This window comes from Notamacropus eugenii, chromosome 2, assembly GCF_028372415.1.
Source record: "Notamacropus eugenii isolate mMacEug1 chromosome 2, mMacEug1.pri_v2, whole genome shotgun sequence".
Lineage (NCBI taxonomy): Eukaryota > Metazoa > Chordata > Mammalia > Diprotodontia > Macropodidae > Notamacropus > Notamacropus eugenii.
The window spans coordinates 359,997,653-360,014,052 of record NC_092873.1 but is presented as its reverse complement, the minus strand read 5'-3'; the positions used below and the strand labels follow the sequence as shown (position 1 = coordinate 360,014,052).

The 16,400-nt window shown below is 41.5% G+C and overlaps 1 protein-coding gene across 1 annotated transcript in view; it reads left to right on the top strand.

The window, feature by feature from the left end:
• The window catches only part of MEOX1 (mesenchyme homeobox 1), a 29,939-nt gene extending 15,491 nt beyond the window's left edge, over window positions 1–14,448 (top strand). The window contains exons 2-3 of the mRNA XM_072646629.1: window positions 11,246–11,418; window positions 12,065–14,448. Coding sequence (XP_072502730.1) covers window positions 11,246–11,418; window positions 12,065–12,187 — 296 coding nt within the window. The 3' untranslated portion in view covers window positions 12,188–14,448. The remainder of the gene's footprint in view (window positions 1–11,245; window positions 11,419–12,064) is intronic.
• Window positions 14,449–16,400: the final 1,952 nt, after the last annotated feature.

The window sequence follows — 16,400 nt, the reverse complement described above, 5'->3', positions numbered from 1 at the left end:
TCCCCACCTGAGTCAGATGATGGGATCCGGTGGAAGGGGAGGGGAGAAACTAGAGAAGAGGGTGACAGGAGGGACCCCAAGGCCAGCCTGCCACATGAGGATCCCAAGACTTTAAGCTGGAAGAAATCTTCAGAGCTGCCTAATCCAACTGCATCATTTTACATCTGAAGATGAAGAGAGCGGAAGGGATTCAGGGGTAGGGAAACCTGAGACCCTGTGGCCTTTTAGGTCCTTGAGTGTGGCCTTTTGACTGAGTCCAAATTTTACGAAACAAATCCTTTTATTAAGGAGATTTGTTCTGTGAAGTTTGGAGTCAGTCAAAGGATTGCACTTGAGGACTTAGAGGGCCACATGGCCTCAAGGCTACCTATTCCCCACACCTGCATCATTATTAGCACAAGGTTCCACAGATAGTAAGTATCAGAGTTGAAATTTGAATCTAAGCCTTTTGACTCCAGGTCTGTGCTCTTTCCTCTATACCACACCCTGCTGTCCTACATGCTACATCTTTCCTGTATATGATGTAAGAGAAGAATATATATTTTAAGAAACAAGAGCCAATAGACTTAAAAACAGCAAGAAAAACCAAGAACCCAATTAGGAAGACATCAGAGGACCCAGGTTCAAATCTTAGTTTGCTACCTGTGTGCCCTTGGGGAAGTCACTTAGTCTCTCTGGCCTTCAGCTTCCCTATTTGTAAAATAAGAGTATTTCACAAGAAGGCTTTGCCATCTCTAAATCGATGATGCATGACCAAATTAGAGGGGTAGGCTAGGAATTCCTGATTCAGGTACACAGAGCAGTCTGTTCCCCCAGTGTGTATAGGGGAAAGGATCTCAAAGAGATATTACAAGCATAACCACTCCCAGCCCTAGCCCCCAGTGCCCACCCAGCCTGGGAACAAATGATCTGCTGAAGAGATCTTGGCAAGAGACATCTGCATGTCTCTCCAAGACAGACAAAGAGAGATTTCACTGCCTGTCCTAGAATAACCCAACACAGTCCTGATTTGAGTAGACTGAGGAGGGCCAGACTTAGGAAAAGCCTCCTAATGATTTGAATGGTCCAAAAGTGGAATAAGCCACCTTGGAAGACAGTGAGTTGCCTGTTACTTGAGGTATTCAGAGACAATAGAAGTCAAGGAGGCTGTAGAGAAGGTGCCTGAGCAGGCATAGGTTGAGCTGAAATTCGGTGCCTCTAAGATTGTGTTATAAGGCTTAGAGAAAGGGACTGCGTAGGGCCCCCAAATCTGGCTGAGGGAGAGGTGTGGAACATTCCAACCATGACATCACAGCTTTCAAGTCAAACAATAAAAAACCTGAGGATGGAGAGTGAGGAGTGGGCCCAGAGAGGCTAGCTTTGGCCTGGTTTGTGGGTGACCAGCCCTGTGTCCTATCCTGGTCAGAAAGGCAGAGGATCACTGAGAAGCAAGCTCTTCCTGTCCTGGTGGCCCTCCCTTGATCATCTTCTCTCCCTGCCCCAGGGAAGGATGATGGGAATGAGAAGATGACTTGATTGCTGAGTCCTTGTTTTCCCATGTACTGGGGCTAAGATGTGTATGGTCAGTGTGGCTTTCAACATTGGACATTTGTGTTTGGGTATACAAGGGGTCCTCCAATCTTAGTCCAATCTCTAAGAGTTTAAACTGAACCAAGACTTTTGGGACATCCTATGTGAGTGTGATGTGTGTTTTACATTTCTTCCCATAGGAGATTAGAGAATAGACCTGTGATTTCATTGTTATAGGGAACTCCCAGATGGAGAAACTCCTTGTACTGGTACAGGTCAACACCTTCTCTCAAACTTAGTATTCAATAGTTGTTGAGAACACTGAGAGATAATTGCCCAGAACTGTGTAACCAATATGTATTGAAGGCAGAATTTGAACTCAGGTTTTCTCGGCTCCAAGGCCAGCTGTCTATCCACTATGCTAAGGTACCTCTCTTACAGTTACATCTGTTACCTTGTTTCCACCAAAAACAACCCTGGGAGAACAAGTTATCATTATATTCATTTTATAAATAGGAAAGGGCTCAGAAGGGCAGTAATATCATTATTCCTATTTAAAAGATGGGGAAATTGAGGCTGAAAGAAATTGCATTTTTTCCCACGGCATATAGCTGGTAAGTGGAAAGGTTAAGGCAGAGAACAACATCTTCTGGATTTTCCATTGCTTTCCAGGAGGCTCAGGACCTCCCAGTTTATGTGATGTTAGGAGGTCCAAGTCCACAGTGGTAACCCTATCCCATTCAGGACCCAAGTCCAGCCTTGTTAGCCAAGACCTTTTCAACTGCTTTTTCTTTCTGACTGTTTCTCATAGTTCTCTCTCCCTTTCTGTCTCTATCCCTCTCCCACCCTCTCCCCAGGGTCTGTCCTTCACAAAGAACTCTTTCTAATTGAATTATAGAGGTTAGCACCTAAGAGTTTGGGAGGAAAAACTGAAAGACTTGGCCAGAGGACAGAGTGCATAACCAAGTATGGGATGTGACAGCTGACCCCACCACATGTCTTTCCAATCCTCTTCCTCCTACCCCCATTCCCTACCTTTCCCCATCCCCTGTCTGAGATGTGATCCAGAGCCTGCTCCAGGCTTGACCTATCTCCTTGACCTGTCAATGGAATGTAAAAGAACTCATTACTTGGGCTGCTGAGCGAACCTCCTAAGCTCTTGCTTCTTCCAAGCATACTTAGGGGTAGGCAGGCTGGACAGAAAGGCAGGACCAGGAATCCTCCGGGATTCAGACATTTCTGGCCCTGTGACCTTGAGCCCTTTACCTTCACCTCACTTCCCTCTCCCTCCTCACTTTCCCCACCTTCCTGTTTCTTGAAAGGTATGACCCCTCTGCTTTCCTGCAGGTGGGCCAGTAGTTTTTCTTGCAAAAAGAGTGACCTCTACTCCTCTCCCCACCTCTGCCCCCAGGGTAAAAGGGACTCAATGACGAGCAGGTCTAAAATTTAATGTATATATCATCTGTAAAATGACAAAGATATTTCACTGCCCACTTCATGGAGTTATTAAGAGGAAAAGTGTTGAACTGGAAATAAAATAAAATTGGATTTTAAAAACAGATTTTTTAAAAGATAGAAAGTACTATAGAGATGAAAGCTATTACTATGGTTAGATTCTAACAGCTTTGAAAAATACTGTATCAAGAGTCATACCCACTTTCTCCCGGTAATTTCCTAATATCATTGTTTTTGTTCATTTGTTTCATTCAAAATCTTCCTGACCCATTTAGGTTTTTCTTGGCAAAGATACTGGAGTGGTTTGCCACTTCCTTCTCCAGCTCGCTTTACAGATCAGGAAACTGAGGCCAACAGGGTTAAGTGCCTTGCTCAGGGTCATATAGTTAATAATTGTCTGGGGGCAGATTTGAACTCAGGAAGAGGAGTCTTCCTAACTCTAGAGGAGTCTTCTTAACTCTAGATCTGGCAGTCTATCCACTGAGCCACCCAGCTGCTCAAATATCATTGTTGCTGAGTATCTATTGTAGGCAGAGGTCAGTACTGCAGACTATGAGGTCAGGCTCATCTCACTGCCTTCCCTTTCCTATCCCCATTCCCCATCCCCAATAAAACCTCACCATCACACAGTCACTCCTGTAATTTGGTGGCCTGCTCTTCTCTATACTTGGAATGCCCCCTCACCCTTCCTGCATCCACTCAAGTCCCACCCATCTTATGAATCTTAGCCTATATCCTTCCTCTTTTATGGAGTCTTCCCTAAGCTCTTTTACTACCCTGGCCCTCCCCACCCTAAACTTTCTTATTCTACACACATTTGGTACCAGAGAGTTGAATTCTAAATGATAGGCTATTTGAGTGTTCACTGCTGTTTCATATATGTTAATCATGAATCTCCAAATGTCTTGTAAATTTCTTTAGGACAGGGACCATGTTTTATATTCCTATGTAGGGATGTGTTAGCGCAGGTAGAACCAATTTGTGAGAGACTGTAAAATTTTCAGCATGAGTATTCACACCTCAGACATCAGCAGATAGCTACAAGTTAGGGCTTGATTGCCTTGTTGACTGTCTCTAGACTTAAGAAAGTGAAAGAGAAAGTATGAATAATACAGATTACATTTGAAAGTATGTTGTGTGTTTGTGGAGAGCCAGTTGTTAAATATTCACATCCCTGCTCTTATGTCCCCCTCAGTTCCTAAAACAGTACTGAGCATAATAATAAATGTTTATTTAGTTTCACAAATTTTTTAAAATTAATATAAACATCCACAGGCGATGGCTGGCTTGAGCCCTAACAAGCCCTTGAATAAATTAATGAAGAAGTTTTTAATAACCTCTTACTATGTGCCAGGAATTTCAAGTGGGCTGATACATCCCAGGACAGCAAAAAACTCCCTGGAAAAGAAGCAGGGACACCAGACAGCAACCCCCTCCTGCCTCCACCCTCAGTGCCTCCCAGTTGGCCCAGAGCTCCTAAGTCCAAATCCTTGTTGATTTGGGGTGTTTGTGGCTTTCTCTGCACTTTGTCTAGATGACTCAAGGGGGAGAATTCAGACCTCCTCAGAGGCCCTGCAGTCAATTCATCTTAATGATGTAAAACCTGAGGCCACATCATAGAAATCGCTTGTTGGGGGAGGGGGAGAGGAGAAGGGATTAACAAGAGCAAAGTGGTTTGTGCAGAGGAAGGATGGGGAAACCCAACACTGTCTGCTCACAAATTGTTTTAGCATGAGCCTTTCCTTGGCCTTTCTGCAGAGGGAAAGAGCCAACTACTCCCCTCCCCTTCTCCTCATGTGCTCCTCTGCTCTGGAGGATAAGGAATGAAGTCTGATAGGAGTGGAGAAGCCCAACACAGAGACGCTTGAGAATCTCAATTGTTTCCTAAGCATATTTCCCATAGTAAGAGTGGTAAAGGTGACAGCGGTGGCGATAATGGTAATAGTAGTAGTAATCATGAGTGCTGGTTATAAGGTCATAAATTTAAAATAGTGTACTACCCACTCTGAGCTACCTTCCCAACTTGGCAACTACTCCCAGGTTCAAACGACTCTGTGGGTCTGCAGTCCATAGATCAAAAGCCCCCATCAGTGTGCTTCCCTTTAGCAGACAGCATTTAGACAAAATTAACTCAAAGCAAAGACATTTCCTGAAATAAAACATAAAGAACGATAGCTACAATATAGTCCCTTGCCATAGATATGGGACATATTCTTCTACAACAACATTCAGCATCAACAGAAAGGGTAAACACATACACAGAATATACTGGTTGAGAGACACACATAGGGAATACATGTAGCCAAGCAACCCACACCTCTGACACTACAGGGCCCTGATATTATTTCTTTTGTCTTTACAATGCCTCCCACTGGATATAGCATTCCTTCTAGGCAGGCCACTCAGCTGAATTCCCAAGGCAGTGTCTTATTTGAGTCTCAGTTTCCAAAAATTCCAGACTATTTTTCCCTTAAATTCATTGCTATCTGTGTTTTCTGCTTCCCAACGTCATATTCCTCAACTCTCTGCTTGCTCTCTCTCAGTATAGTATCTCTCTCCTAAGGAAGGCATGATTCCTGGATCTTAACTTCCACAGTTGGCTCTTTTCTCTGCTACTGGAGGCTACACTCCTCAAAGCTACCTGAAATTGGTGTTAATGACTGACCTGAAATTTGGTTGAAAACTCTTTTCACAGTTTTGAGAAGGGGAGGGAGAGAGGATAACAAAGCTTGCTTCTAATTCTCTCATACTTGAGTGACAGATTCCTTAAGACTTCCTTTAAGATTTTAAAACCTTGTCCTTGTTTCTTGCTCCTTACCTTCTGTGATTTAATTGACTGGGCTAGGAAAGGAGGAAATCAGTAAATTAATTGATCCAGGGTGTCCTGATCAACTCACTCTACTAGACTAGTAAGAGTAATTAAAATTAAAATGATGATGACATGAGGTAATGGTTGGAAAGATGAACTGGGTTAAAGTCCCTTTGAGACATATTGGCCCTCTGGGCAAGTCACTTAATTCCTCATTGCCCCCAGGGTAGCTCTCTAAGACTAGAAATTAATAGGTGTCAAACATGTATAAACAGAAAGAGTTCCTTACTGGGAATTTCCGGACACCAGTGAGATCACAGGTAAGATCTAGCAAAAATAAAAATGTTTACATGTCTATGGCCCTTTGAGTCTTGTACAGCACACAATAGGGAGTAGAGCTTTGGAGTTAGGAAAACTCAGTCAAATCCAAGTTCTGTGACACTGGATGAGTCATAAACTCTCAACCTCAGTTTTCTCATTTGTAAAACGGAGATCCTCACAGAGTTATTGTATGTGAATAATAATAATGAATATAGCTAACATGTATATTGGGCTCAGAGGGTTGCGAAGTATCCCTTTTGGTAAAATGGGATAATATAAAGAACTTTATGAACCATAAGTCAATATGTAAATATCATTAATTATTATAAAGTACTTTTCTCTCAGCATCTTTGTGAAGTAGTCTCTGTGTATATAAGGGTCTTTATCCAGATGTTATGGATCAGAAAACAGAGATCTAGTGAATCATCCAGGGTTGGGCAGCTAGCAAGTGTCAAAGCCTGTCTCCTTACTTGCAGTTCAACATAATTTCCACTACCCTATACTACACCTCATGCCATCATGCATGACCTCTGATACAAGTTTTTGCAGATAAGAACTAGGAATTGCCTGACATATATCTTAGAGGTCTGAACCTGAAGTCAGAGAACCTTCAAATCCCAATTCTGCTACTCCAAGTCCTGTGTGACCTTACACAGGTCATTTTCTTTCTTTTCCATCTATAAAATGGGGGTATTGTATTAGATGATCTTTATGATCTTTTCCAGTTCAAAAATCTACAAACCAACAATCTAAACTTTGCTCATCCTTCAAGAGCTGACTGAAAGCTTTTCTCCTCCTTGAAGCCTTCCTGGACCAAACCAACACTTTCTTTCCCTGAATTCCTAATTAGAGCAGTCACTGTACCACTCACTCAGCATATCCTGCCTCCTGTTATCAATTAGTTTTTCTTTAATTCTAGGCCCAACTAGATTGTAAGTTGCTTGAGGAATCAGGAAGCCTGGGTTTGGGTCTTGGCTCTGGTATATAACCCTAAGTAGGTCACTTAAAGACTCTGAACTACAGGCCAGAGGAATCTGAGGCCTACAGTTGCTGTAAGGAAATAACTTTGTAACCTTGAAAGTACTATACACACACATGTGTAAATTATTAAAGAATGACTGAACTCATTATCTTTCCCCCAAAACCCTCCCTTCTTCCAGACTTTCCTATTGCTGTTAAGGGAACCATCATCCACCCAGTCACTTGGACCCACAACCTAGGAGTCATGCTTGATCCCTCTTTCTCTCTCTCATCTCCCATGTCCAATCAGTGTTCAAGTCTTATCTTTCTACCTTTTTAACATCTCTTGTATATGCCCCCTTCTCTCTTCTTTCTCTCCCACCACCTTGGAGCAGGCCCTCATAACCTCACCCCTGGACCACTGCAATAGCCTGCTTCTCGATCTACTGCCTCCAATCTATCCCCACTTCAATCCATTTACCACTCAGCCATCAGACTGATCTCACAAGCAAGTCTTACCATATCACTCACTATTTACCCAATGGTTCCCTACGCTCTCCAGGACACCTTCTCGGTGTTCAAAACTTTTTAGAACCTGACCCCTTCCTACCTTTCCAGTCTCCTTAAACCTTACTCACCTCTACATGCTCCAATCCAATGACACTGGCTGACTTGATTTTACTTTGCACACAATACTTCATCTGCCTACTCTGGGCATTTTCTTTTCTTTTTCTTTTTAAATTTATTTAGTATTCTGTTTTCCCCCAATTACATATAAAAACCATTTTTATCATTTGTTTTTAAAACTTTGAGTTCCAAATTCTTTCCCTTCTTCCTTCTTCATCCCCTTCATTGAGAAGGCAAGAAGTTTGATATATATTTTACATGTGTAGTCATGCAACACATAATCATCATGACGTGAAAGAAAACATAGAACAAAACAATAAAAATAAAGAAAGTGAAAAAGTGTGCTTCAGTCAGTATTCAGACACTATTAGTTCTTTGGATGGAGATGGATAGCATTTTTTCATCATAAGTCCTTGAGTGTCGTCTTGGATCATTGTATTGCTGAGAAGAGCTAAGTCCTTCACAGTTAATCACCTTACAATGTTACTATTACTTTATACACAGTACATTTCACTTTGCATTAGTTCATGTAAGTCTTTCTAGGTTTTTCCGAGAGCATCCAGCTCATCATTTCTTATAGCACAATAGTATCCCATCACAATCATATAGCACAATTTGTTCAGTCATTCCCCAGTTGATGGGCATCCTCCCAATTTCCAACTCCCCTGCCACCAGAAAAGAGCTGCTATAAATATTTCCATACATATAGGTCCTTTTCCCTCTTGTTCTTTATCTCATTTTGGATATAGTGGCACTGATGGTGGCACTACTAGATCAAGGGGTATGCATGGTTTTATGCTCTTTGGGCATAGTTCCCAATTGCTTTAAATGATGGGTTGAGTCAGTTCTCAACTCCACCAACAATGTATTAATGTCTCATATTCCCCACATCCCCTCCATTATTAGACACTCTAATAGGTATGATATAACATCTCAGAATTGTTTCAATTTGCATTCCTCCAATCAATAGAAATTGAGGGCACTTTTTATATGGCTTTAGATAGCTTTGATTACTTCATCTGAATACTGTTCATATCTCTAAGCTAACTCCTTTGCCCTCTGGAATATCATATTCCAAGCCCTCCAATACTTTAATGTAGAAGCTGCTAAATCTTGTGTTATCCTGAGTGTGGCTCTACAGTATTTGAATTGTTTCTTTCTGGCTGCTTGCAATATTCTCTCCTTGACCTGGGAGCTCTGGAATTTTGCTGTAATATTCCTGGGAGTTTTCATTTGGGGATCTCTTTCAAGAAGTGATGAGTGGATTCTTCCATTTTTATTTTACCTTCTGATTCTAAAATATCAGGGCAGTTTTCCTTGATAATTTCTTAAAAGATGATATCTAGCTCCTTTTTTGATGATGACTTTCAGGAAATCCACTAATTTTTAAATCTTCTTTCCTGGGTTTATTTTCCAGGTCAGTTGTTTTTCCAATGAGACATTTCATGTTGTCTTCTATTTTTTAATTCTTTTGTTTTTGTTTTATTGTTTCTTGATTTCTTATAAAGTCATTAGCTTCTATTTGCTCAATTCATATTTTTAAGGAATTATTATTTTTTTCACTGGGCTTTTGTACCTCTTTTTCCATTTGGCCATTTTTACTTTTTAAGAAGTTATTTTCTTTGGTGAATCTTTGTGACTCTTTTTCCATTTGACCAATTCTATTTTTCAAGGCATTCTTCTCCTTATTGGCTTTTTGTACCTCTTTACCTTTTGGTCTATTTTGTTTTTTAAGGCATTATTTTCTTCAGTATTTTTTTGTGTCTCCACCAAACTGTTGACTCTTTTTCATGATTCTCTTGCATCACTCTCATTTCTCTTCCCTTTTCTGTTACTTGATTTTCAAAATCCTTTTTGAGCTCTTCTGTGGCCTGAGACCAATTCACATTTTTCTTGGAGGCTTTGGATGTTGAAGTTTTGACTTTGTTATCTTCTTCTGAGTGTGTGTTTTGATCTTCCTTGTCACCATAATAACCTTCTATGGTCAGAATTTTTCTCTCTCAGCTATTCATTTTCCCAGTCTATTTCTTGACTTTTAACTCTTTTTTAAAGTAGGGCTCTGCTTCCAGGGTGGAGAGCACACTGTCCCAAGCTTCAAGGGTTTGTGCAACTTTTTTCAAAGATACTCCTAGGGGCCTGTAAGTTTTCAGTTCTTCCAATGTGATATGATCCAAGGAGAGATGAGGCTACTCTCCTAGCCTGTGCTCTGGTTTGTAAGTGACCACAAGCATTTTTTTCTGCCCTGGAACTGTGACAAGGATCCCTGCTTCATTGCAGCTACAAGCTGTGCAGTGCTAGTGCTCCTCCTTGCCCTGGGACTGCCACCCAGGACTGTGACCCAGATAAGAGTATGGGCAAAGCAACAGAACCCTGCCTCATTGCTAGCAAAGACACCCCTGTGATCTCCTTCTGACCAGTTTTGCTACCCCCTTACCATCTATGGACGAAGAGCTCCAGAAGCAGCTGTTGCCACAGTTGATTCAATGACTCCCAAGGCCTGCTTCTGGTTTGCTGGGACTGGAGCTGTGCTGGTGTGCTGGCATTATTTAAAGATGTTTGGAGAGGCTTGGGGGAGAGCTCAGTAGAGTCGTTGCCTTTTGCTTCCATCTTGGCTCCACCTCCTACTCTAGGCATTTCCCCTAGCTGTTTGCTCTGCCTAAAATGCACTCCTTTTCATCTCTGCTTTCCCTATCAGCTTGCCCTTTCACATTTCAAAAGAGAAAGAAGTCAGATTTCCTCTTCTCCCCCCATCTGCCCCAATCGGACACTGAAAAAGCTGACCAGTCTGTGAGTCTCTAGTGGTCTTTACAAAAGAATGTAAACTTCTTGAGAGCAGAGACTTTTGGTTGTCTTTCAGTCTCATGACTGGGTACCATGAACGCAGCAGATGCTTAATGTACTTGTTGAATAAAGATCATAGGATTGTGGGTCTAGAGCTAGAAGGGACCTCAGAGAATAGCTAGTCCAACCCTATCATTTTACAGATGAGAAAAATGAGGAGAAAGGTTAAGTGACTTGCCCAGGGTCATAGTTAGTACCAGAAGTAGAATTAAATTGAATTATGCTGTTGTATATATTTTTTTATCTGTGTGTGTATAGAATGTGTGTGTATGTATGTTACACATGTGTGTGTATATACATATACATACACACATATATTCATCAGAGTGTGAGCAAAGCAACGGGGTCTTGCCTCAGTGCTAGCAAAGAGACCCTTGTGATCTCCTTCCGACCAGTTTTGCTGCACTTATATGTAATGTATACATACAGAATAAATAGTTGAAGGGATTAAGAGAATTTAGGTCAGGTGGCAAAAAGAACTGCTGAACTTAACTGAATGTGAGACACTAGAGAGATGAGGGAGTTCAAAGGTAGTATCTTTTCCCAGAAGGTCTTTTAAAATGGGAAAGTAAAGAAACAGTGCTGCCTAGATGCAGAAGAAAGACACAGTGGCTTCTGAAGAGCTGACTGGCTAGCTTTTATAGGTTCTTCGATTAGTGTCTTCCTTCTGAGAGTAACAAGTTCTCTACAACGTTTGTTCTTTCTCTCCTGCTCTACCCCCAGAAAACCAGGACTGCAGAGGGAAGCCAGAAACCAGCAGCAAAGCTCGTAAGGAGCGGACAGCCTTCACCAAGGAACAGCTGAGGGAACTGGAGGCAGAATTTGCCCATCACAACTACCTGACAAGACTCAGGAGATATGAGATTGCTGTGAACCTGGACCTCACTGAACGCCAGGTGAGAACCTCTTTGGGCTTTATATTTCTCCTATTCTTTGTTCTCTTTCCCCTCTCCCCTTCCTGCCACTCTCCTCTCCCCTCATTTCCATTCTCCTCATCCCTTCCCTCCACACTCCTCCTCTCTCTGTCCCTCCAATTTCCTTCTCTTTCCCCTTCTTTCCAATCGCCTCTTCTCCTCCCTCCTTTCCCTCCATTTTCTTTCCTCTTCTCTCTTTCATTCCATTCTTCTCCTTTTTTCTCCTCTTCCCCCTCTCCCCTTCTTTCTCTCCTCTTTCTTCTCAATGCCAATGACTTTTTCTCTTTTCTTCCTCCACATCTCCCCTTCCCCACCCCATGCAGTTTCTTTATCTTCTTTTTCCTGAGCTTTTCTTTGTCTGTTTAATGAATGTACTACCTTCCTGTCTCCCAGATGATCTTAAGTCTTGTCTTCAAGCAGTTCCTTGGGCTCTCTTGGGTAGCTGGCAAGGAAGAAAGCAAAGCATGTAAAAATAGTGATGATATACCCTTTTCCATCTCGGCTCTTTGGGCATGTTGGCGTAACCAACTCTTCTATCCCTTAAGGCTAGATTAAATGTTTCCACAGGGGAGAAGTCACATCAACTCCACGAGTCACTAAACTTGTCATCACTCTTTCTTCTCCCCAGGTCAAAGTATGGTTCCAAAATCGAAGGATGAAATGGAAACGAGTGAAAGGGGGGCAGCCTGTTTCCCCCCAGGAGCAAGATACTGAAGATGTAGACTCTGCAGCCTCCCTAAGTTCAGAGTGAGATGCTTCAGGAAGTGAGAAATGGGACTGGGAGCTGTGATTCCAAGAAACTCTTCTCCCTACCTGCCCCATTCTACAGACTACACCTCTGACACCCTGAAGGACATCCCCCAAACTCTTCTCCACTCTGTACCTCTTGAAAGGGAGACAAATAACTCAGCTTCTCTGAAGCCCTGAAGCTCCAGAGAAAAAGATGTTCTGTTTGATCTAACTCACTGACCCTGTCTACTTTAAAAAAAAACTTAATGTCCCTCCCACCTTCCATCCCTACCCAATCCCAAAGTCATTGGATGCCTTTGTCAGGAAGCAGCTACAAAAACTGGAGACTAAACCAAACTGAAAAAGTTTCCCTCATCAGCTAAAGTGGCCCATTTGGGGGGCTTCCTGGATCACTGACTAATCCTCTGCCCCAGTCCCCAGTTTCCTATTCCCTTTCCCAGCCCCATCATGGAGCCAGTGCTTGAGCTTGTGTTCCTAACTCTTTATATGAGAGATACTCTATCCATCCAGTGGCACCTATTGAATGGACCTATTGATGACTTTCCAGAATAAGAACAAAAACAGGAAAAAAAATACCTATTTCAGACCTCACCCCAACCAGTCTACCCTTTGAGTTCAAGACTTTGGAACCCTCCTTTTTTGATACTTTGAAATCCTCCAGAAAAGAAATCTAAGAGAGGATGCCATGGGCAGAAGATCTAATGCCTTACCCTGGTCAGAAAGATCTGGAGAGCCTACTTCTCCATGACTCTTGCTTTTCCCTGTGATCTGACAAAATTTGCTTTATACGTGTCTAGCCATGTAAGTAAGTGACCCATTTCCCTGCTGGAATATCTTCCTATGGTCAATACCTTGGCCCTGGGATGGTTGAGGCAGCATATTAGGAAAATGCCAAAATGTCTCTTTAGGAATACTAGAGCTGGATCACATGAGACTTGATCCAACCAGATAGGCCTATCCATACCTAGTTTAACTGCCATTAATTCTGTTGAAGAAGAAAAAAGAGAAGGGGGAGAGAGAACCTCATAACAACTATATGTCTGTGATCAGTGGTCTTCTTCCATACCCCATTGAGTGAAACACTGAGCCCTAAACTGTGTGGTACAGTGGAAACAAAAACAAACACACTGGTTTTAGTGACAGAGGACCAAGGTTCAAATCCTGCCTATAACGCTTATCATTTGTATCAAGTCATTTCACCTCTATCCATGATTCTCAATTTCTTCATTTATAAAATCAGGGAATTGAAGTAGATGAAGTAGAGATCTACGATGTAGCAATTTAGCCTTAATTCATGACAAATATCTGAAAATGCCAATGGCCTAAGAGTTGGGATTTAAGTATTATAAATGAGAACCCCGACATAAGGAAAGTCAATAGTAGAGTTGGGTGGCCTATGAAAAAGGAAATTTGTCTAATGTCACTGTCCCATGTCATAACAGAGCTCCAATAAACATTCCAAATGGAATGTTCCCTTTTTGTGCTGATAGATCCACTCTCTTCAATTCAATAAACAAACTTTTATTTAGTACCCACTGTGTACAAGGCACTGTGTTCCTATACATTGTCTATAGCAGGGGCATAGTTCTCATAATTTATACCTCTTCCTCAGTGTTGGCACAATAATGCTGATAGGCAGGGGAACCTAAGGCAGCAATGATTTAAAGACTATCTAATCCTGTTGCTAAGTAGTGAAGCAGATAGAATGCTGGGCCTGGAGTTAGAAAGACTCATCTTCCTGAGTTCAAATCTGGCCTCAGATGCCTACTAGATGTGTGACCCTGGGCATTTAACCCCGTTTGCCTCAGTTTCTTCATCTGTAAAGTGAACTAGAGCAGGAAACATCAAACCACTCCCAGTATCTGCAAAAAAAAAAACACAAAACCCTAAATGGGATTACAAAGAGTCAGACATGACTGAAATCCTGATGCCCTAGTAGATGGTAACAGATCTTCCTGGGAAAGAGAACACCTCCCCCCATTCTCCAAAGGAGACCCCATTTGGTTTAGTTCTCAGTCCTCCTGAGTCAACCCACTGCAGAGGGTAAGCAGGAATTAAGTCTTTGATCTTTCATATGTGGTTTTAAACGGTCACAAGAACCGTGAAAATTGATCATCAACCAGGAAGACTGATTTTAGCATCTGTAATTTTTTGTAAAGCACAACTGTATATTTCTCATCAATCTAACTCTTCGAGATCATTATACTTTATAACAAAAATCCTAAAGAAAAAAATCAATAAAAAATACAAAACACTTGGTCATTTCCTCTCCTTTCCCTCTGATCTTGTGCATACTTTTCTTTCATTTCTGGTAACAAACCTGATTCTTGCCTGAATGAAACTAGGAAAATTCCACCAAATAGTCAGTCTTTGCAAACTGGAAGGAGAAAAAACTTACACAGATGGAACTATTACCCATCCCCCTCCCTATATCTTCCTGAAAAGTGGTGTAAAGGAAATCTTGGCAAAACAAACTATTTTCCCATTGACTTACAGTATAATTTCAATAATAATGATTAATGTCTGTTACAGGAGGATTGTATGACAATCCTTGCCTAGTGTACACCAGAGCCTGGACTTGTCCCTAAATTTGATCAACAAAAAAAAGGGAGTTGGGAGGAGAGGATGATTTAGAAGGGAAAATGATAAATTCATTTTTAGGTACGTTGAGGTTAAGGTTGAGGTACTGTTGAGACACACAGGTGGGGATGTCCAGTTGGGCAGTTGAAATGTGGGACTTGCAGTAGGGGAGAGATTGTGACTGAAAGTAATAGTTATTGAAGTCATCTGTTTCGAGATGATAATTGAAGTCAAAGGAACTGATGAAGGAACAATAATAATAGTTGGCATTTATAGCACTTTAAGGTTTGGAAGTTGCTTTATGTACATCATTTTATTTTATCTTCATGACAACCTTGAGAAGTAGGTCATAATAAGCATCCCCATTTTGCAGATAAGGAAAGTGAACCACAGAATGGTTAAGAGATCTTCCCTGGATGATAGAATAAAATCTCAGGACTTGGATTCAAGTCTTTCTGACAACATGGATAGCATGGTATCCACTGTGCCACCTAGCAAAAAAAAAAAGTGATGTATAGAAATGAAAGAAATGAATCATAGAACCTCCAAGTTGGAAAGGATCTCAGAGACCCTCTAATCCAATCCATACATGAACAAAGATTCCCTTCCTGACATCCCTGACAAGAGGGATCCAGTCTTTTCTTGAAGACCTCCAGGGAAGGAAAACTCAATATCTTCCAAAGTAGCACATTCTACTTTTGGATAACTTTTAGGAACTTTTTCCTTAAAGACCAAGGGCTGAACTTGGGGGATGCCTACACTTAGAAGGTAGACTAATAAAGGGTAAACAATGAAGGAAAGAAAGATAAATGAGAAGGGAAGGAAAGGCATGAGTATAGATAGAAGCCAAGGGTAGATAGACCACTAAGTCTATCTCCTCAATAGATAGTTAAGTAGAGTGTTTTACATGATAGGATATGTATAAATTATATCAAGCTACCATTTTCAGAAGAGGGGAGAGGAGAGAGGGAAAAAAATTTGGAACTCAAAATCTTGTAAAAATGAATGCTAAAATTTTTCTTGATATGTAATTGTGGAAAAAAATAAAATACTACTTAAAGCAAATTTAAAAAAATCAAGTGGAGGCTGCTAAGTGGCACAATGGATAGAACACCAGCCCTGAAGTCAGGAAGGCCTGAGTTCAAATCCAGTCTCAGACATATATTAGCTGTGTGACCATGGGTAAGTCACTTAACCCAGATTACCTCCCTTTCCCCACCCCCACCCCCCCCAAAAAGAATTAAGACATGGTCCATCATGTCAAAAGATACAGAGAAGTTGATGAGGATAACTGGGTGGAAAGGACATTGAATTGGGTGACAAGGTCCACAAGCAATGGAAAAAAGAACCTGGTCCTCGAAAGGAAATCACTGAGTGGGGAAAGGAGCAGGGTAGAGTTGGGATCCCTTCTTCCTACCCCATTCCCACTGGTCCCTTGATGAGAGCTATTTCCTTTGAGTGCTAGTGACAAGAGCCAGTTATTAAGGGGCTTAATTTTTTAAATTCAATTTTGTGTTTCAAGTTCACATTATCTCACTCTCCTCTCTCCCCCCTCCTCTTTCCTCCCTCCCCAAGAAAGCAAGAAATACATAGCCTTATTACAGATATAGTCAAGCAAGATAAATTTCTTCTAT